At 42.2% G+C, this 22,064-nt stretch overlaps 1 protein-coding gene across 2 annotated transcripts; it reads left to right on the top strand.

The window, feature by feature from the left end:
- Positions 1-1,138: 1,138 nt before the first annotated feature.
- ETNPPL (ethanolamine-phosphate phospho-lyase) lies at positions 1,139-19,062 on the top strand. 2 transcript variants are annotated; one of them, XM_016209463.2, is made up of 13 exons: positions 1,139-1,194; positions 3,821-3,939; positions 4,206-4,365; positions 7,292-7,366; positions 9,869-9,959; positions 10,803-10,919; positions 13,246-13,328; positions 13,936-14,161; positions 15,036-15,190; positions 15,825-15,914; positions 16,148-16,278; positions 17,287-17,357; positions 18,516-19,062. In XM_016209463.2, the coding sequence occupies exons 1-13, from the start codon at positions 1,139-1,141 to the stop codon at positions 18,642-18,644; spliced, it is 1,503 nt and encodes a 500-aa protein (XP_016064949.2). In that variant the 3' UTR covers positions 18,645-19,062. The 2 variants fall into 2 exon arrangements, with proteins under 2 accessions (XP_016064949.2, XP_016064950.2); XM_016209464.2 differs by having other exon boundaries at positions 4,224-4,365.
- Positions 19,063-22,064: the final 3,002 nt, after the last annotated feature.

Here is a 22,064-nt window from a genome sequence, read left to right on the forward strand (position 1 = left end):
TTCAGGATATTGAAAAGGGTGCATTGTCATATGAGGAGCAGTGAGATAATATTTTGATTTTCAGCTGTAGTATTAATGCCTGAAGGAAGAAGTTGTGTTTTCTCTGGCTGGATGTCTCAGTTGGTGGGAATGTCCTCCCATACACCAAAGGTTGTGGGTTCGATCCCCAGTTGGGGCACTTACGGGAGGCAACTGATCGATGTGTCTGTCTCACACCAATGTTTCTCTCTCTCTCTTTCTCTCTAAAATCAATAAAACATATCCTGGGGCAAGGGTTAAAAAAACAAACAAACCAGCTGTGTTTGGCTATGAAGTTCCTCTTATCTGTTGTTGGTAGGAGGGACTGGTGGGTTAGGGCCTGAAAGATGGAGCAGTGTCTATTTTTGGTGGAAGTGGTGTCATAAGGTGTCCCATACCAGAGACTTGTTACTTTTCTTGAGTTATGGTAATGGAATACTCTGTTCAGTCTTGGTATCTGCAAAGGATGCCTATCTTTGAATGTTTACAAGAAAATAATGAGAGCCCTGGCTGATTAGCTCCGTTGGTTAGAGCGACCTCCCCATAAGCCAAGGTCGAGGTTCGATCCCCTTGTCAGGAACAAATCAATGTTTCTCCCTCTCCCTAAAAAACCAAAAAAAAAACCAAAAACAACAACAAAAACTTTTTTAAAAAAGGAAAGAATGAGATGCACACAGACAAAGAAACAAAAAAGAAAGTGGGAAGGAGGGAATTCACAGGCAGAGGAGGAAGAAAGGCGAAGGCAAGGATAGGGAAATAAAAGGCGAGTCCAAAGAAAAAACAGGGATGGGGAGGGGAAGTGAGAATCAGCAGGGAAGGAACAGGAGCCAGTTAGGCTGGGGGAGGGGGTGGGTGGCGAACCAGTGGATAGTCCAGTGACTTGCCAAGCAGGCACCGGGCGGAGGAGGGTGGGGCTTGGGGAAGGGTAAAGGCAGGGCGAGACTTAAAAGCAGATGACCCCAGCTAGTTGATGCCACCACTGACCTCCGAAGCCCAGGGCAAGGGGACCCAGCGCGGGATAACCGGAGGAAAGGCCGGCCGCTGAGGCAGCCCGTGGGCTCGCGAGGAGGGGCGCAGGCAGGAGAGGGGGACCCCGGGAGCGCTTGGCCACGCCGCCACCATGTGCGAGCTGTACAGCAAGCAGGACACTCTGGCGTTGAGGAGGAAGCACATCGGGTAAGGGGTCCCCAGCCCCGAGGGAAGGCGCCCAGAGGGGGAGATAATGAGTGCAGGGCGCTGAGAGCCAGGCCCGGCAGGGCGCGGGCCAGCGGGGAGCGCAACCCGAGGCTCCGCTAAAGCCGCTGCCGGCCGAGGGCGAGCCGCGCAGCCCGCCGCACCGGCGCACGCGCGCCCCCTCCCGCCGGGGCGCCTCCCAGCCGCCTCCCCGCGCCTCTCCAGCAGGGGCGCCTCCCGCCTCTCCCGCGCAGATCCTCCCGCAGGCGATCCTTCCAGCCGCCTCCCCGCGCCTCTCCAGCAGGGGCGCCTCCCGCCTCTCCCGCGCCGGTCCTCCCGCAGGCGCGCCTCCGGCCGCGCCCGCACGGCTCTGGTTCTGCAGTCCCGGGGGAACAGCGAGGCTGCGGGGCGGCCGGAGGAGTTGCCCTGTGACGGTTAATGGCCCTGGAAGAACGTTCGCCCTTCCAGGGCTGGGCGCCGGGACGCAAAAGGGTACCTCTCTGCCGCTCCCACCAACTCGAACGGTTTTCAAAACTATAAACTCAGAAATCTTTTTTGATGATGGTTCTGGAAGCAAACTAATTCTGACATTTTGTTTAAAGTGAACTTTTTCTCATTGCGTGCTTGGTTCAGAGGTAAAGGGTTAACCCAACGAGTAGAAAAACTTTGAAACCGCAGTCTGAGGGTAAGATGCTACTTACCCACCTGGGTGTATCCCCGACGGGGCCCTCACTTCAGGGTAAAGTGCGCTGTTCTCTCGCGTGCGCGTTTGTTTGGCCCGTGCTGTAAGTGGCTTGGTAATATGCTGGGGAGCCGTGAGCACCGGGACTGAATTGTGTGGGACCTGGCCTCTAATCCTGGTAGGGTCTCCTGTTACCGGTGTGACCTCTGTCAAATTAATTTCCTCGTCTGTGAAAGTAGAGATAACGTTCAGCTTCACAGGTGCAAGCAAATGAGATGAATGAGTGTGATATGGTTTTTTTGGTGGTGGTGGTGTTTTGTGTGGTTTGTTTTTTAGGTGTGTTTTTTTTTTAAGTACACGTGAAAAAGGATGATGACTGGGGCCACTCGTGACCCCTAGACCCTGTAAAATCAAGGATCTGCAATGTGTACAAGTAATTAAACAAGCGCTGCAGCGGGCTGGCATGAGAGAGGCCCAGGGTTAGGACTCTCTCAGCCCTGCTGTACCGTCAAAATAGACTCCTGGTTACCTGATCGCCCCTTTTCCTTTCTGTGGTCACCACTCGGTCTGGGAGTTTTCACTCCTGTGTAGTTAGGTTCCAAAGAAAACCTAATGATTTCTGAGGTGAGCAGAACAAATTCTGTGAAACGAGGAATGTAGCCGTGAGCTGACTGGAGGAGAATTTTACCCGAAGTCTGAGGGGCAAGGTGGAAAGTACATTATATAACAAGGGAAGGTGAAGTCTGCAGTTTTCAGCCCACATTTATACAAAGGCTTTCTCTGGATTTTAATTCTTAGGCATAAACTAACAGCTGAGCATGAACCAATAAGAAATTCACATTAAATATTAGTTTTACTTCAGCAGCCGATGCTTCATCTTAGGCACTTTTAAAATTTCAGGTGACCTATTCACAATAATCAAAATACTTTCTAAAGAACTGCATATCAATTTAATATGTAGGGATTTAATTGCCTTCTAAATGACCTTTAATGTGTGTGGCATTTTTTTGTGCATGCAAAATTACCAAAATAAAAATAACATATGAAGCCGTTTTAGTTTCTAAATGTCCATAGAGCCAAGATTGGAAACCCGATCTTGTTTCTACATTGCTAAAATGTATACTCCAGACAGTCATCCAAATAACCAAAAATATAGATGACTTTATTATGCTCAAAAGAGTGGGTTAAAGGGTTAGAAGAATAATTGGATTTTATTATTTAAGAATGGAAGATCCATTGGATACAGAACAAGCACCACTCAAAGTAATCTCCTTCACAGTATTTAACACTAAGTTATTTGTATTTAGCCTTTAGTGCTATTAATTTTTTTATATAAATTAGGTTAGAAGGAGAGAGAGAAAGCAAGAAGCATTAACTTGGGCTATGGCCTAAGACAGTCTACCTACTTTCAAATTCTGGTTTTCTCGCTTACTAGCTGTGTAACCTTAATCAAATGTCTTAATTTTTCTGTGCCCTAGTTTCCTCACCTATAAAAATGAGAGTGATAACCCCTATTTCGTGTAATTGTTGGCAGAATTAAATGAGATATTTGTAATATCTGTCAGTTCTTGACACATAGTAAGCCTCAAAAAAAAAAAAATTGGGTTTTTCTTATTTTTCTTGGTAGAATAAAGTTTCCTAAGGAAAATTAGTTATTGGTTCATGTAATTAGAGCTGTCAGAGTTGATCTATGTGCCTCTAAATAGCGTCAAAACATGGCAAATTTAATATAACAAGAATAAGAAATGTGAGCAGTGTCATGAGTGGGGGATTAAGATAAAAGGTTCCAGGCTGATATGAAATGAAAAAAAAAAAAGCATGTCACCCAGGTTGTGTTTTCCCTTTTCTTTATGTAATTGTAATTTTCCACTTATCGTGACCTTCATTGAGAAGGAAAAACACTGAGCAGCCTTAGCAGACTAGATTGTTTCCTTTCATTATTTCTAGGCCCTCGTGCAAAATTTTCTTTGCTGCGGATCCCATCAAAATAGTGCGCGCCCAGAGGCAGTACATGTTTGACGAGAAAGGTGAACAGTACTTGGACTGCATCAACAACGTCGCCCATGGTAACTGTCCTGTCTTGCTGTGCCTTCAGGGATACCTTTATGGAGTAAGGCAGACTTGGCACAGCTGGTATTTGTCCCCGGGATTACCGAGGCTGCGGTTCCTTTGCTGGACGGGGCCGGTAGTCCCGGCAGGGAAAAGTCGCAGCGAAATGTGGAACAGAAAGCAGCTCAACTTTTGTTAGGTTTTCTTGCTTCAGAATCCCCCTCACTTGACAGGCGTTTAGCATTGTAACTTATTACTTTGGCTTCTGTCTCCTAAATTTTAGTGGGACACTGTCACCCAGAAGTGGTCAAAGCTGCCATGAAACAGATGGAACTGCTAAATACAAATTCTCGATTCCTCCACGACAACATCGTGGAGTACGCCAAGCGCCTCACCGCGACCCTGCCAGAGAAACTCTCTGTCTGTTATTTTACAAACTCGGGGTATGTTTCTGGGTTTCCCACCCGCTCATTTCCAGCAACCTCTCTGTTCACTCGCTCTCACATACCTTTTCATTTTGACTCGTGGTGGAGCACAGATGTCTAAAGGTTTCCTGACATTGCTGCCCTTTGCTAAGTGACCGTACACTGGGGACCTGACCACTCTGGTCCCTGTGCTTTACTCCATGAGTCTGTTGTGGACAGGACACCGGACAGCATGTTCCAAGGCTTCTGAGCACAGCCTAGACCGATAGCCCGATGAGTAATGTGCGTGCCACTCAACTTTTCATTACCGTGGTTTCCTCAGTGAAAGATGGGAAGGGACCCCTATAGCATCCCAAAAGGGTTGGTAATTAGGTCATCCACTGCAGAAAATATTCAAGTCTGGTGTTGATGTGAGAAAACCTAACTAGTCAAATGACACTCACCTCGTCCAGTGGTAGAGTAAGTAGCTAACGAATCCATGGGCTTAGTTCTTTCAAAACATTAATGAGGAAATTTAGCAAAGAAAGAGTTCTACTGAACAAGCTATAACTTTTGTAAGATTTTTTTTTTCTTTTTGTTTTTATTGAGTTCAGAGAGAGAGGAAGGGAGAGGAAGAGACAGATAGGAACATCAATGATGAGCGTCATTGATCAGCTGCCTACTGGGGATTGGGTACAAACCCCATATGTGCCCTGATCGGGAATTGAACCTTGACCTCCTGGTTCATAGGTCGAAGCTCAACCACTGAGCCATGCTAGTGGGGCTGTAAGATTTTTCTTTTAATCCTTACCCAAGGATATGTTTATTAATTTTAGAGAGAGAGGGGGAGAGAGAGAGAAATGTTGATGTGAGAGAGAAGCATTGATGGGCTGCCTCCCTTATTGGCCCCGACTGGAACTTATGTGTGTACCCTGACCTGGAACTGAACCCAAAACCTTTTTGGTGCACAAGGTGATGTTCCAACCAACTGAGCTGCCGAGTGGGGGCTTTTGTAAGATTTTTGAATGATTTGTTTTCTTAGGCAATTGAACATATTTCCACAACACAAACATAAAGGAAGGGAGGAAAAAATTGAGGTGAACAGATACATTCCAACTTTTAAATTTGGTAAATTCAAATTATTATATATCTACTCTATGAAATATTGTGCAGACATTAAAAAGTATGCTTTCAAAATACATGCCTAATGGCATGTGAAAAGCTCACAATGCAATGTTGTATTGGGAAGAAGCATGTATATTCAGCATAAATTTATATATTAAAAATGATATTAAAATATATATTTAATTTATATATTAAATATGTATATATTCATGGGTTAAAATTAGCTATTAGAAATTCTGTCAAGTTTTGATTATATGATTCTGTAATTCACTTTTCTATTTTCAATGAGATATTTTCAAAGCAAATTTTTAGCCAGAAGATCATTCTTTTTTCTTTGTAAAGAATTAAGATATTTTATTATAAAGCAGTCTTGCTTTTAATAAACTAAATATAATAATTGACTTTTACTGCTAAAGACTCCTATACCATCAAAGAGAGATTCGCCCCAAAGAACACTGTCCTCAAAAATGGCTGGAGGCTTTAGAGCCTGGGATAGTACACAGAATAATCTCGAAGTTAAACAGGCTTCAGTCTGAAACCTAACTCCACCTCTTATTATCTGTGAGAACTTATTCTGGTCACTTTACCCTCTCTGAGGCTGTTTCCTTATTCATAAAAAGGAGATGGTAATACTTGCCTGTTGGAATACTTATGAGACTAAATAAAAGCAAAACACTCAGCGTGATGTCTAGCAGACCGAAAGCATTCCACAAATGATTATTTTCTTCCCCTGTGTCTGAGTAGTATAGCTAGATTTTTGAACCAGATAGAAAAATAATGATCTTCACTTTATAGATAAGAAACTAATTCAATAGTGGGCCAATACAGCAGAGGTTAGTAGCCAAGTTAATGGACCCCACACTCCCATTTCTCCCAAGGAGATCAGGTGTAAGGCAGGCTTCTGAGTGTCCTCAAAGTTAATCACCTACGGATGGGGCTGAAATGGGCAGCATGCCCTTCCTTTGTATTGTTCCTTCTGTGGGGCTCACCCTTTATTGAGGGCATCTGGGGAACTTGCATTAGAAGGATCAAGTGAGGTTGCTGGGGCAAGACTGAAGGTGAAGGAGAGGAACTCAACTTACGCATTAATACATTTCTGAGTACAATGCTCCCACCCCTTATTCAAGATTTCCCTTTCTGCAGTTTCAGTTACCCATTGCCAATCACGGTCTAAAAATATTAAATGGAAAATTTCAGAAATAAACAACTTATAAGTTTTAAATTGTGGGCCGTTCTGAGTAGCATGATGAAATCTCCCGCCATCTGTCTCTGTCCCACCTGGAACATGAATCGTGGTTTTTCCCAGTGTATCCACAATGTATATATTCCCTGCATATTAGTCACTTAGTAGCCCTATCAGTGATCAGATTGACTGTCTGATCACCCAGGATATCCCAGGGCTTGTGTTCAAGTAGCACTGATTTTACTGAATAATGGCCCCAAAGCCCAAAGGGTGGTGGCGGTGACAGTTCAGAGATACCAAAGAGAGTGAAAAGATGAATACAGTACAGTAAGATCATTTTAGAGAGAGATCACATTCACATAACTTTCATTACAGTATACTGTTATAATTATTCTATTGGATTATTAGTCATTGTTGCCAGTCTCTTACTGTGCCTAATTTATAAATTAAACTATCATAGGTAAGTATGTATAAGGAAAAACGGTAGAGATAGGGTTCGGTACTATCCACGGTTTCACACAGCCACTGGGATCTGGGAACGCATGCCCCTCAGATAAGGGCTACTACTGTAATTAGAATCTTACAACTATTTAATTAAAAGTTTGAAATATTTTTAAAAAGCTTACATCACATGGTTCCCTCTGTGTTATCTTACAGATCTGAAGCCAATGACTTAGCCTTACGCCTGGCTCGGCAGTTCAGGGGCCACCAAGATGTGATCACTCTTGACCAGTAAGCCTTGGACACGAGATTTCTAAGCAATAAGTTCCTTCAGAGACAAAATCATATTTACCCTGCCCATACTAATACCATGAGCACATGTCGAGGAGGGTGGCTCTATGGCACAGTGATTTTTACGTGTATTAGGTCACCAAGGCCAGTTTAGGCCGGCAGGACACTTCATTCCATCCAAGTACCTGTGAAGAGGGGAGGCTCTATTGGCTGCTACGGTTATGGCTTTGCATGAATCAGGGCTTGCTTTTCACACATTAACTATTTGTTGAGCCACTACATGTATAACTCAATCTTTTTCAAAATAAAACTACAATTAGTTTCTTAAATATCCAAGCATTCACCTCACTATTGTGATTATGCACTATAATTGAGTTAAAAGATAATAATTTAGAGCAAATTTTAAAGAAATCAAGAAGCCAAGTAAAAGTTAGTTTATGACCGTTAATAGTCACTGTTTAATTTTGCCTCTCAAACATGAATTTATTACATTTCAAATAAGAAATCTAACAACTTCAATGTTTACTAAGATTTTTTCTTTTAATTTTTTTCTGCCTCTCCACCCCACTAATCTCAGACACAGAGGGCTGCATCGAGCATGCACCTTATTTCTTGCCCTCTATAGGCTTCTCTCTCTTTATGTGTTGGTTGGTATATTAGTTTTCTATTGTTGCTGTAACAAATTACCACTAACATAGTGGCTTAATCAACACAAATTTATTCTCGTATAGTTCTGTGCGACACAAGTCCAAAATGGTTCTCACTGGGCTAAAATCAAGGTGTCAACAGGTCTGGGTTCCCCTGGAGGCTTTAGGGGGGAATCTGTTCCTTGCTTGGTCCAGCTTGCGGAAGCCGCCTGCATTCCTTGGCTCATGGTCCCTTCCTTTATCTTCAGTCCCAGCTTTTCTATTACTCCAGCCTCTGCTTCCTTCCTCGTGTCACCACCAAAGTCTCTGAGCACCATCTTCCTAGCTCCTTTCACTTATAAAGACTTGTAATTACATTGGACCCTCCAGGATTCTCTCTCCATCTCACAATCCTTAATTCAACCACATCTGCAAAGTCCCCTTTGCCATGTAACATATTCTTAAGTTTTGAGGTTTAGGACATGGGCATTTTGGGGGCAGGGTGGCTACCACCGTTGATTTTTTGGTTCTCTTTAATTCCCGTTCTTTCCCACTTATAAACAACTATTCTAATGTGTCTAATGTATATCTTTTATTTTTGTAAAATGTATCTTATTTTATGTGCATCTGCTTTAATTTTGCAAATATTGCTATAGATCTCTTTCTGTTTCTGACTTTTTCCCCTCAACACTGTTTCAAGATTCTATGTTGATGAGTGCGCATCTGTGCTTCTAATTCAGTGCTGACCCATTAAAAATATCATTTGAGCCACATAGGGAATTTACAATTTTCTAGTAGCCATTCTATCCAAAATGTCATTTCCACATGTTATCATTAGAAAAGGTATCAAGCATTCTCTCTCTCTCTTCTTTAAAATCTAATGTATGTTTTGCACTTACAACACATGTAATTCAGACTAGCTGCAGTTCAAGTGCTCAGTAGCTACATGAGGGGAGTGGCTGCCATAGGGAACAGCACATCTACAACTATCACATATCACTCCCCCCAGTGATGGATACTGTGACTGCCCTTTACAGCTACCGCAAACAGCTCTGCAAAGAGCATCCTTGCACATGAGTCCTCATGGACCTTTCCAAGAATTTCTTCTGCTCCCTTTAAGAATATGTTTTTATTAATTAGAGAGAGAAACATCAATGATGAGAGAGTCTCTGATCAGCTGCCTCCTGCACTCCCCCTACAGGGAATCAAGCCCACAACCTGGGCATGTGCCCTGACCAGGAATCGAACTGGTGACCTTCATGGGAGGACGCTAAACCACTGAGCAACACTGGCTGGGATCCCAGAATTCCTTAGGGATAAACACTCAGAAATAGGGGTACTATAAACATTGCTAATTTACTAAATACTGCCAGATCCACCTCCAAAATGGTTACAACACTACGCAGTGCATGAAATTTCTCATTTTTCCATATCCTCACAAAAACCTAATAGCATGCTGCTTTCTAATTTTTTCTAATTTTTGCCAGTCTAATAGATATAAAATGATACCAATGTTGTTTTAATTTGCAAGTTTCTAATTATGAGTTTGAGTATCTCTGTATACATAATTATGCATTTGTGAGTTCTTTTCTGAAAATTACTGTTCATATCCTTTGCCATTTTAAAAAATTTGGATTCCACCCTTTTCTTGCTGGTTTGCAGTTGCTTATACATCTAGATCAGAAGATCTCAACCTTGACTGTGCTTTCGAATTACCTGGGGAATTTTTTTTTTAATGTCAATGCCGGGTTCCATGCCAGACCAGTGAAAGAGATTCTCTAGAGGTAGATTCTAGGAAACAGCATATTTTCTTCATGTGCTAGAAAAACACCCTTCTTTGAACAATTTTCTTTACTGTGTTTTTTTTTCTTTTCAGTGCTTACCATGGTCACCTAACATCTTTAATTGAGATTAGTCCATATAAATTTAGAAAGGGCAAAGATGTCAAGAAAGAATTTGTGCACGTGGTAAGTGTTTTAGAATCCAAGAATGAGAATGCTATTTCTGGGAGAATGCCTAGTGATAATCCAGTGCAATCCTTTTATCAAAGTGAAACCATGAAAAAGAAACTAAGATCTAGAGCAGTATGTAACTTGCTAAAGTCAAAGAGCTAGTTAATGACAGGATGTGGTTTAAAATCCGTTGACGAGTACCACAGTGGGCAAATTCATACAGTGGTAGTGATAGCTGTTGCTCATCACAGATGCCAGCTTGAAACTCAAAGTTGAATTAAGTGGGTATGACTGTCTTAAAAGTAAATTGCTCTATGCTAAATTATTACATATTTATTGAGTAAAAGAAATAAATAAAATAAACCAATTAAATTGGTGAAACTCATTCAGTTTAATTATGGAGCAGTAGACTTTCTCAAGAGAATCATCAATACCTTCTTTCAGAATGTCAAGATCTGGAAGCAGTGCTAAGGCACTCAAGTTTTCTGAATGATTACAATTTGCTATAAAATTGATAAATGTTAGTTTATTTTCAATCTAGAGTAGTTAATACATTTTCCATTCATTGAAATATTCAAATGATATAATCACACTGTTCATTTGAATTTGGTCCCTATGTGGTTAGGGATGCTGTTGTGACGTAAAGGGTCTAGAAGCTAATCCAAGCTCCCGTTCACAATGAAAAGATTTCAGCACTCACAGAATTCAGAAATGTTATAGAAAAAGAAAAGAACCTAGAGTCACTTGAATCCACATGGTCACCTTTCTAATATGTTTTTCTGGGGAAATGCCAAATTTTAAAGGCTCATTTGTCCAAGAGGCAAATCATAAGAAACTCTTATTATTTGATGTTTTCAGGCACCAATTCCAGATATTTACAGAGGAAAATATAGAGAAGACCATGCAGACCCAGCCAGAGCTTATGCAGATGAAGTGAAGAAAATTATCGAAGAAGCTCATAAGAATGGAAGGAAGGTTTGTATTTACAGCTTTGGAAACATTTTAACATCTTCTATAAAATGGACTTAAATCATTGCGATACATCAGACAGATGGAAAAGAATTAGATCTCGATGCCCTTCAGTTCTTCTCTGGTTTCATTTTCACTTGGTTCATATTTCCAAAAGTGCATTATTATAGTCATGCCTCTAAGACTGTTTTTATTTATCCTGGAAATACAATCGCTGTTCCTGTTCCAAAACTGAGGGTCTAACTCTGACCTTCCCAGTGGGATGCAGACTCTGGGCCACAGGGACAGGGGAGAGAGAATGAAGGAAGGTGATGGGCCAGGGACAGATCATTCCAGCACAGAGCAGCGCCAGGGGCTCCCACAGGGTAACAGGAAGGGAACAGGCAGAGCGGCCCCCGAACATCAGGACCAGTGCAGACTCCAGACCCACAAGGGAGCCTTGGCGCTTCCCTTGAACTGCCTCAACTTTCCTGAAGCTGCAGAGCTTGGGTAAGTTAGGGAAGAAAAAGTTTCTTCCAACCTGGGCCTGGACTTCTAAGACAGAACCAGAATCCTTCAGAGGGAAAAAGACTTTTTGTTTCTCAGTCTTCATCCTACTGCTTTCAGCTTACCGTTAAATTCTCAGCCCATTTGAGGGTTACTTATGTGGCATTTAAATGAAATCTGACACTTGCTTTGCTTTTCAAAATGTTTAGGCATGGACATGGCAATAAAAAGTCTTAATTGAGCCCTAGCCAGTTTTGCTCAGTGGTTAGAGCATCTGCCCTCGGACTGAAGGGTCCCGGGTTTGATTCTGGCCGGGGCCCATACCTTGGTTGCAGGCTCGATCCCTGGCCCTGGCGTATGCAGGAGGCAACCATCATGTGTCTCTCACATCGCTGTTTCTCTCTCTCTCTCTCCCATCTCTCTGAAAATCAATGGAAAATATATCCTCAGGTGAGGATTTAAAAAAATCTTGTGATAAAAATGAAGCCTTTGCTTTTCCCATTCAATTACTTTTTGTCTTAATGACTGGAGTGTCATTTGCATTTCCTTTTTTAATATATTTTCATTGATTTTTAGAGAGAGAGGATGGGGGAGTGAGAGAGAGAGACATTGATGTGAGAGAAAAACATCGATCAGTCGCCTCAGGCATGCACCCCAACCAGGGATCAAACCTGAAACCTAAGTATGTGCCCCAACCTGGAATCGACCCTGCAACCTTTTGGTGCACTGGATGATTCCCAACCAACTGAGCCACACCAGCCAGGGCTGCATTTCTTAACTGTTTCTTCTTTGTCTTCCCAACCTACCTGACTTTCATCCCTTCCTCTATTATACCTGTGCAGGTGGACTGGAGCTTCATACACTTTTCCTCTTCAAATGTAGCCTTTACCTCTTTATATAAACAGTGAGCACTGCTTCCAGGAAAACCACTTTCAGTTTCCAAGATCATATGGTCTTTTTGCTGCTAAAAGGATCTGGATAATTTTTTTAGTACATTAGCATTCAATCGTTTTTCAATTGATGCCATCATGTTAACAACGCTGAAAGCAATGAGCAAATATAAAATGGATGCTTCAGAATATTAGATGTGCTTACAAATTCATGGAATTGTAGAGAAGAAATCTCTTGAGTCCAGTGACCGCATTTTACAGTTGATAAATGAAATAGTTTAAAGCGAAGGACTTAAGCTAAGGTATTACAGTTACTAAGAAGTTCTCTTGACTTCATATCACAATATTTCTATGCTTTCTCTTCTTCACTCAGTGTTATCTATTTTCTACTCTTTTGTTAGCCTATAGAACACTTCCTCTGTAGTTCCTACTATGAATTGCCTAATTCTGTTGAGTTAGGCCTGGTTCAGGGCAAGAATTAGAAATATGGCACAGTAACTTGTGTGTGGCCTCGTGTCCCCCTCCCATCTCAGTAGTGCAAATTCCAGGCCCAGGCAGTCCCGTTTCACCGAGCTGAGGAATAGGAACCACAGTAATGTGTTGAGAATCTGGGTAATTTTTTAGAGATTCATCTCAAGACTAATAAAAACATCAGTCTTATTCAGTTGGTCCTAAGGAAAACACTGCATTTAAATTAACTGTAAAGAAATGGATAGCACCCTCTCCTCCATTTCTCACGGTAGTTTCATTGACACCCTCGAATTTCAAAAACTGATGCTTCAGACCACTTGCATTTTCACTATAGACATAATTTCTTTATAATTAAATGGCCCATTTGCCACTTGCCACAGATCCATTCCCAGCCATTTTTTAAAAACCTGCTCTATAAGAAGTCCTCTTTTTTAGGTGGTATGAGGGGGACCTAATGGACTTTGACCCCATCTTCTCTTGTGTAGATTGCTGCCTTTATTGCTGAATCCATGCAGAGTTGTGGCGGACAAGTAATTCCTCCAGCAGGCTACTTCCAGAAAGTGGCAGAGTATGTACTTAACGTGGGCACCCTTGGTCACACTGAGGGCACCATGGCAATTCTGTAGGGCCATACTGGTTGTTAAAATATTGAAGAACTTCCAAGCTAGCTAGTCAATGGCCACTTTGGAGTTCCTGCCACCCCAGGATTCCTGGAATTCCTTCACCTTCCCAAGATCCATAAAATAAAGAGCTTACACATGGTCCAGCAGGGGGGCCTCCAGGACCCTGCGCCGGCCCCAGGCCTGACATCCTGTCTCACTGGCTGGTGCCTGAGCCTTACCAGTTAGTAGAAATTTGAAGATTAATCCTGCTAAACACTACTTCTTGTTCTCTTCTTTCTCTTCCCACTTAAAATACTGCCGTAGAGCTTAAATCAGCACAAACCCAAACAACACAGAATAGATCTAATCGGGAAATTATGTGGTCGTAGTTCAAAGTCAATGACAACATAGATGTCACTAGGGGTTTTCAGCACTGAAATGTTTTTAACAAAGATTCCAGGCTGCGTGTTAGCAACGTTTTTTTAAGTCCTCAATAATCTGTATCTTTGTGGGTGGGTGGGTGTGGGGACTCTTCGAGACCTGAAGGCATTAGATTGTCCTTTTGCTTTTCAGATATGTACACGGAGCAGGGGGTGTGTTTATAGCTGATGAAGTTCAGGTGGGCTTTGGACGAGTTGGGACGCATTTCTGGAGCTTCCAAATGCATGGCGAAGACTTTGTTCCAGACATCGTCACTATGGGGAAACCAATGGGCAACGGCCACCCAGTGGCATGCGTGGTAACAACCAAAGAAATTGCAGAAGCCTTCAGCAACTCTGGGATGGAGTATTTCAATACGGTATATCTTGGTCTCTGACTTTAATGCTGAGAGGGTAAAATAATATCTGTTCTTACATTTCTTGCCTATCTAGTAAAGATGAAAGCTCAGTATTACCAGCTAACCACCCCAGAACGCTAGCTAAACTTCAATCTAGCCATGTTTCATTCTATCCGACATAATTCTTGTTTTTTTCCTTCTGTATCTCCCCCTTTCTCAATGTTCGTATTAATTATTCCACTAATAGATGGCTGCCCTGCTAAACTCAAGAGGTTACAATACTTCATTAACAGATTATATCATTTCTTTGTTTATTATATTTAAATTTCCAAAATATCTCTGTTTAGATGATTGAGTACTCTAAATATTATATGGCTCTCGTAGGAGATACTAAATTTTTATCTTTGGGAAATTTTATTTCCTTGGTTTTACCCCAAAAACTAATTAGCTTTAAGCTTGGAAAAATTATTATAGTTTGTACAGTATGTGTACTAGCTAAAAGTAAGATTCAAATCTAAGGACATTAATTATTTGGAGAAAATATCATTGCTCAGCTGTTGTCACACAATTATTCAAGGGCAGAAACCCATTTCCCCCTCACTGAACCACGCTCTGAAATCCTTAATTCCCAACACATTGTCTATTTTTTGTTTGGGTGAACCAACACATTTTCTGATAGTCCTTATGCAGCATGGAGAATATAATTTGGAATGCATCTTCCTTTAATCCTGAATGAAAAGGATCATGCTGTGTTCTAAATCTATGAAATTAATATCACAAGAGAAAATTGTATGGTATTTATATCTTTACTCGCTTATGTATGAGACAACTTTCTCATAGATGAAGCAATACCACTAATTTAACTGTTACATTTTCTCATTTCTTTTTTCTGAAGTATGGAGGAAATCCAGTATCTTCTGCTGTTAGTTTGGCTGTCCTGGATGTAATTGAAAATGAAGACCTTCAAGGAAATGCCACAAGAGTAGGGAGTTACCTTACTGAGCTACTAAATAAACAGAAGGCCAAGCACCCTTTGATAGGAGATATCAGGTGAGCTTACCATGATGCTGTTATGCAGTTATTCATTTTTCCAAATGAAAATAGCTTGTATTTCAGCTTATGATTTAAAATAAATTACATAAAACTACATCTAGAAAACCCTGAAAACATGAAAAACAAAACTTATCCTTGATCTAGAACCCCGATATCATCAATAACTGTTAACTTTTGGGCATATATCTTTTATAATTTTTTAAAAGATAAAGCTGGGATCATTTCAGCACCCAAAAAAAATGAAAAGGGACTTAAATTAACTTTAAATTATCTTTTAAAAGTATTTTAAATGATATCCAGGAAAACTTGATATTTTGCATATATATAACATTTATCATCACTAAGTGTCCTGAGAAACTAAACAGCCTGAAGAGGCTGTTTTTAAGCCTTTTGCTTTTACAATGAAGTGAGGGAGGAAAACTGGATGCCAGAAAGTAACTTGCTTCCAAACCTAGAAAGGGCTGTGGGTCCTGGATTGGCTTCTTGGATTAGTTAGTCTGTTACAATTACCCTTAAAGGGAGTCACATTCAGCCTCACGTTCAGCTGAAGTTTGGGGACCGTGTTGAGTTTTTTGCGACAATGCATGTTTGTTAGCAGATGTGTCAAGTTTTGTTTCTTCACCTCGCGCAGGGGTGTTGGCCTTTTCATCGGGATTGACCTCGTGAAAGACCCTCAGAGCAGGACCCCCGCCACGGCCGAAGCTCAGCACGTTATCTACAAGTAAATGCCCCCCCCCGCCCCGTCGGTGGTCGGTGTCCGGGCTCCGGGCGCCCACCCTCTTGAAGCTGCTTTTGCTGCTTCCCATCTGTCCAAATAAGGAAAGTTTAAGACACACGCAGTTTATAAATTGGGCTTCTGGAGTGGGGAACAGGAAACTGCTCCACGTTCGCATTATTCCTAAAGAGCCTGGCTGGCATTTCAATGTGCTCACTGTGTGTCCTGCCCCCCATTAGGATGAAAGAAAAGCGAGTGCTCCTCAGTGCCGACGGGCCGCACAGAAATGTGCTTAAAATAAAACCGCCCATGTGCTTCACGGAAGAAGATGCTAAGTTTTTGGTGGACCAACTTGATGAGATTCTAACAGGTCTGTTCACAGATTTTTAAGATGCCTCCTTGCCCCTCACACCCCCTGCTCTCCACCCCAAGCCTGGCCTGGCCTGGCCTGGTCATACATGACCGCAGAAGTGAAGGAGGGCAGAAGTGAGTGTTAACTTCGTGTTTAGAACTAGGAAAAGATAGCTGAAAAACAGTAACTACAGCTGGAACTCAATTAAATCAAAATGTATTAATAAAATCACAGTCAGCAGGTTAACAGTCATTTGTCGTATGCTGAATCATTTGATTTTGTATTTCACTTGTTGCAATTTAATTTTTGAGGACTTTCGTTTGTCATTCATAATTATAGCCTGTTATAGGAATTTATCTTTTGTTTGCCTATATTATAGAATTAGGTTGATTTATTTTTCTGTCATGAGCATAAATTGATATTAGGAAGTAAACCATGTTGAAAAACATAAAGCGCTGTAGCATTTTTGTTGTTGCTCTAATTATATTTTTAAGATTCAACTTCTCTGCTCCCTTTACAGTCTTTTAGGGTTAAGACAAGGCTAGGAACCAATGTAGCATACAAAATAGATAATTAATGTCTGGGAACTTGAGAGTCAGCACAAGTTATTTGTAATAAGTCACTGCCTTTGGATCAAGAGTATGCCGACACCCAAGCCTGGCAAGCACTCCTCACAACTTGCCTGTCCTCTGGTCCTTTGAAGGATCAGGCAGTGGAAAGAGGAGAGGCTGGGGCAAGTCCATCATTGTTACTTAAAAGTCATCTCAGAGTTTAAGCCTTATCGATGATGGGCTGAGGAATTTCTTTTGAATAAAGTGATCGAGGCATAGTTCACACAAGCTCCCGTGCCACTTGTAAATAATGATGAAACGCTACAAGAAAAGCTTAAAAACAGCCATTTGCATGGTGACACATTTTTTAAAAACACATTTACCTCTCTATTCTTAAGAGTATTCCTATAGATACCAAAAGGGTTTTTCGAGATATTTATGTTCTGTCTTCTCTATTGTGCTCTCCTGGATGTAGTTTTAGAAGAAACCATTGGAAGCAACACTGCGGGTGTGACCATCTCTGAGAAGACGCTGAGCAGAACAAAGGTAAGAGTCAGCTGTTTTAGGGGAAATGTTGAAACTTTAGGGATTTCTGAAAAAGGAATACAAATTTTAAAAACATTGCACAATGACCTTTAGCATAAAACCCGCCTTAGTTAGGGTTGGCATAGTACAATTTTAAGTGTACAATTAAATTTCAAGGTGTGTGTCAGGCTGCTTGAAAGGAATAATCCACAGACCCGTTCTGATAGGATCATTCCCATAACAACCAACAGCCCTCAGGCCCGTAAACAGGGCCTCCAAAATTTATTGAGAGGTAATTACCTATCCTAAACACCTTCTTGTTTGCTCTGAAGAGCGCCTGGGCTGCCTCAGATTCCCACACACCACTCTGTAAAATCAGCAGGAGCAGTAGCAGCGTGGCTCCAAATGCCAGAGTTTGATCCTGAAGTGAACTAAAGTCGACACTTCGAATGGCCTCTGGAGTCTGGGAACCATCAGGGACCCAGTGGCCCAATTTCTGCACTGGGTGTCCTTCCAGCAGAGGGCCTTTCCATTCTTTCCCTGAGCTGCCAGGGTGTGAGAAAGAGCTCCCCAGGTCTGGAAACAGTAAAGCAAAAAACTCGAGGCTTTGTTACATAATTTGTTTATGACTTTGACGCATAAAGGGACAATCAGTGCCTTGAGCCCTCCTGCACATCCAGTGTGGTCAGCAAAGTCCTTTTTCTCATTGAAAAACATTAGGCAGCTTGAATGAGAGCAAATGATTTGCTAACAGGACTGCTTCTGTCTCTTGGTACAGCACAAACCAATTCTAAAAACCAATGATTACCTGCTGTTGGAGACAGAATCTGTCTAGGACAGAATCGCAGGTGTGAGTACTGAGCAAGCATTGACAAGGAGCTTCCATAAAAGGGGTTCACCACAGAAAATCCTACTTTGGAGCTAGCGAAGTTAACCCATTTCTGAAATGTTGGCTTAGAGTTCCAGATTTTATGTTGACATCACATTTCAAATGTCTGTGGAAGATACTTATCCGGGTTAGGGAGGAACGGCAGTGTTGTGTTGTGTTGTGTTGTGTTGTGTTGTGTTGTGTTGTTGTGTTCCCCCATGTATTGTGTGTGTGTGTCAGCCTGTGGATCAGCCCTTGGGAGGCTGGGCTGGTAGAGGTGGAGACCACTGGACTTGCTGCCTGTCTTGCAGATGCCTAAGGAAGCACACATGGAATTGCTCAGTGAGGGTGCCCCGGACCAGAAAGACAATCCCAGCCAGAAGAAAAACGGACTGTGCACGGATAAACATTCACTGCTCAATAAGAGGCTCAAGACATGAAACATTAGTGTTTTAAAGCAAGTTAAATGTCCTGAGTTACAGAGAATTAATGGGAATGCCTTCTTAAAAGATCTCTGTACTCTCTAAAGGTAGAATTTACATTCCATATGGATTGGTCAATAAAAAAGGTAAATGAGTAGTAAGAATAAACCTAGTGACGATCAAACCATGTCAGGATTATTAGTTCAGCCTCTAGCCTGTTAATTCCTTACTTGAACTTTCTGAATGTACTTAATTTATTCTACTAAATTAAAGCTTTAAGTTGAATATTATGTTGCCAGTTTTACTTCTGATGTCTTAATGTTTGAAATGAGCAAAGTACAATAGATTCCTTAACTTTGGAAACTTTGTGCCTTAAAATATAAATTCTATAACGATTTCTTTTGTATATATTTATGGACTATAATAAAATAAAAGATGATGTAAAGCAAACATTTTTTACTAGCAAAGTGTTTACCCTTCTTTTGCAGAGAATATTAAGAGTTGGGTGGTAAAATCAAAGTTATGTGGGGGCGAAAAAGTCACATACAGCAAATGTTAAAAAGTGAATGAGTAATCCAGGCCTCTGGCAGGGAACCGGGGCTAGGTTAATGATGATCCTGCGGGGACTTGGGCCAGGGAACAAGGAGTACACCAGGAACACCGCAGGAGGCAGCGGAGCCGCAGCAGGAGCCAAAGCCTTGTGCTCACAGTCAGGAGGCTGAGCTTTGTCTACTCCGATTATGTCACCTTGGCAAGTCACTTACCTGTCAGGTAATAAATTAACTTTGAACCAAACACCTTCCTTTTCTCACCATCAAGTCTGTCAAGAGCGCACACACACACACACACACACACACACATTTCTAACCAGACACAAGGAAACAGGGAACCTCAAGAGGCTCTTCATTGCATGCTGGTACCGTGAGATATCAGCCCCTTGGAGGGCAATGTAATAACTGGAAGAAATTTGAATTTTAGTATTGACTTATCACTGTCCCTCTATTCCCTTCCTAACAGTTATTAAATTTTGTGTTCTTTGTTGCATAAAAAGGTAATTTTGTTATGGCAATTTCATAACAACTGAGATGGATGTTGGGAGAAAAATTAATTGTAAAAGCTTCCTTTCTTAGTTCATCATAAATAAAAATGCTATAAAAATGCAAGGACTCGCCGGGCTAGCATGGCTCAGTGGTTGAACATTGACCTATGAACCAGAAGGTCACAGTTCAATTCCCGGCCAGGGCACATGCCTGGGTTGCGGGCTCGATCCCCAGTAGGGGGCGTGCAGGAGGCGGCCGAGCCATGACTCTCATCATTGATGTTTCTATTTCTCTTTCCCTCTCCCTTCCTCTTTCTGAAATCAGTAAAAACATATTTTTTAAACAGTCAAGGCCTCATTATTAACACTTTTTTCTTCTAAAAGTCTAACGGATTCTGGGCCCTGGCTGGATAATGCTGAGGTTGGTTCCCAAAGCTGGCAAAGAGGAAAGGGAACAGAGGCCTCTGTGGTTTGCTTCTAGAGAGCGAGATACCCCTTACATTCCCCCTCCCTGGAGCTGGTATAGACGCTCAAGGCAGGAAGCAGAAACCCATGCCTGTGTTTGTTTTCCAAGTACAAAATAATAGAAAACTAAGACTTTATTCTTCAATCCATTCCCCTCTCTTCATTACCTAAAAGTGAGTTTTTTATAATTAGTAAGAGAGATACAGAAATAAGTGGCTCCTTCTTGAATGTACCTGTGTGTGATGTCCTGGTAGCCACCTCATTTCTCTGGCCTCAAAAGAGAGGTTGTGTCAGTTTGGATCCTGTGGGACGCCAGGGAGTCCCAAGGTGGATCTAACACCAAGGTAGTTAGAAGTGCAGGAGATCTATAGGGGTAACTCCTATAAAGGGTAGAGAGCAAGGAAACAGGAGTCGTCAGGAGAGACTTTCAGGTCTGACACCTACGGAAGGAGAAGAACTGGAAATGTGGACTGAGTAGGAAGCGCCGGTGGAGACGGGGGTGCAGCTCTGCCAAGCCTCTGCCAGCTCGGGGAGCTCCAGTGCCTGGCTGCCCAGGAAGGGGAGCTGTGCTGGGCAGGAATGACCAGGCCCTGCGGTCCCCGCCGACCTCAGCCACCGGCCGGGAGCTCCCAGAGGGAGCATATCCAGCTTCACGGCCGCAGTGCATCCTGAGGACACTGCGCTCTCACCCAGGGCCTCTCCCGAAGCAGAGCTGAGCAGCTCCCACGGCTCCAAGTGCACCGGTTTGGGGACCCAGGTCCACCTCCCCACGCGTCTGGGGGAGCAGCTCCTCAAGGGTTCCTCCATGGGCCTCTCTTCCTGAGGGGATACTAGAAGAGTGACATCAGTGGAGCAAACTGCAGCTCCTGTCACTGTAAATAACCTCAGGCCCACAACTGGGACTTCTCATCTCCCTCCTTCACCGTGGAAATTCCACTCACCCTCAGCTGTCGCCTCTGGACATCCTAGCAGTCGTGAGACTCACACCCTCAATCCGAAGGAGTGTGAGCCCCTGGAAACCACGCCCTCCCCAGGCCAGGGCTGCAGCCCCAGTCCTTTCACAGTTGCAGTCATGCAAGGAGTGCCAAGAAACACCAAAGCATGTCACCTGAGTTCCACACATATGACTGCCTCCCCCCGCCCCCATGCGACAGCAGCCCTACTGCCAGCATGGTTACTGCCCCTGCTCCCCCCTACATGCAAGGAGAGCAAAGTGTCAGGTGTCAGGATGCTATTCCAGTGCCCTCTCCCAGTGGCCGCTTTTCATGCTGTGATCGTGATACAACTAGTCGATCTCAGGGTTGTGGGCCCCCCCTACACATCTTCACTGTGACGTGAAATCATTTGTAATCTCCTCTCCCACATACCATTTATATTTGGAGTAGACTTTTTTCTATATAACTTATATATATACTTTTTTTTTTTAAAAAAAGGAACCATATAAAATGTTTATATATTTTTTTAAATTTAATTATATGATCATCTTTCTATATTGGTAAATATACATTTATATCATTCATGTATACCATGATTTCTTTATATGGGTATATAAAATTTCTTGTAGCAAAATCCAAGCAGGGTTCTAGGAGCGTGGCATAGTACAATTGCTAAGGTGGTTTTTTCTTGCAGTGTTTCTCGCACTTTCATAGCATGTGCATCTCATAGAAATTTATGAAAATGAAAATTCTGATTTCAGTAAATCTGGTGAGGACTGAGGTCACCGTTTCTAGGAGCTTCTAGCAAGCTTCCAGGTGATTCTGATGCTGCTGGTATCAGACCACTTTATGAATAATAAAGCTCTAGAGCATGAGGAACTTTTTATAAAAATTGATCCCTACATTATATATGATTATGTAAAATTGAACTACATATAATCCTAAATCCTGAAACTTCTTTCCCTATTTATCTGAAAATAGGTATTTTAGGTCTGTATT

Source organism: Miniopterus natalensis, chromosome 1 (genome assembly GCF_054644295.1).
Source record: "Miniopterus natalensis isolate mMinNat1 chromosome 1, mMinNat1.hap1, whole genome shotgun sequence".
Classification (NCBI taxonomy): domain Eukaryota; kingdom Metazoa; phylum Chordata; class Mammalia; order Chiroptera; family Miniopteridae; genus Miniopterus; species Miniopterus natalensis.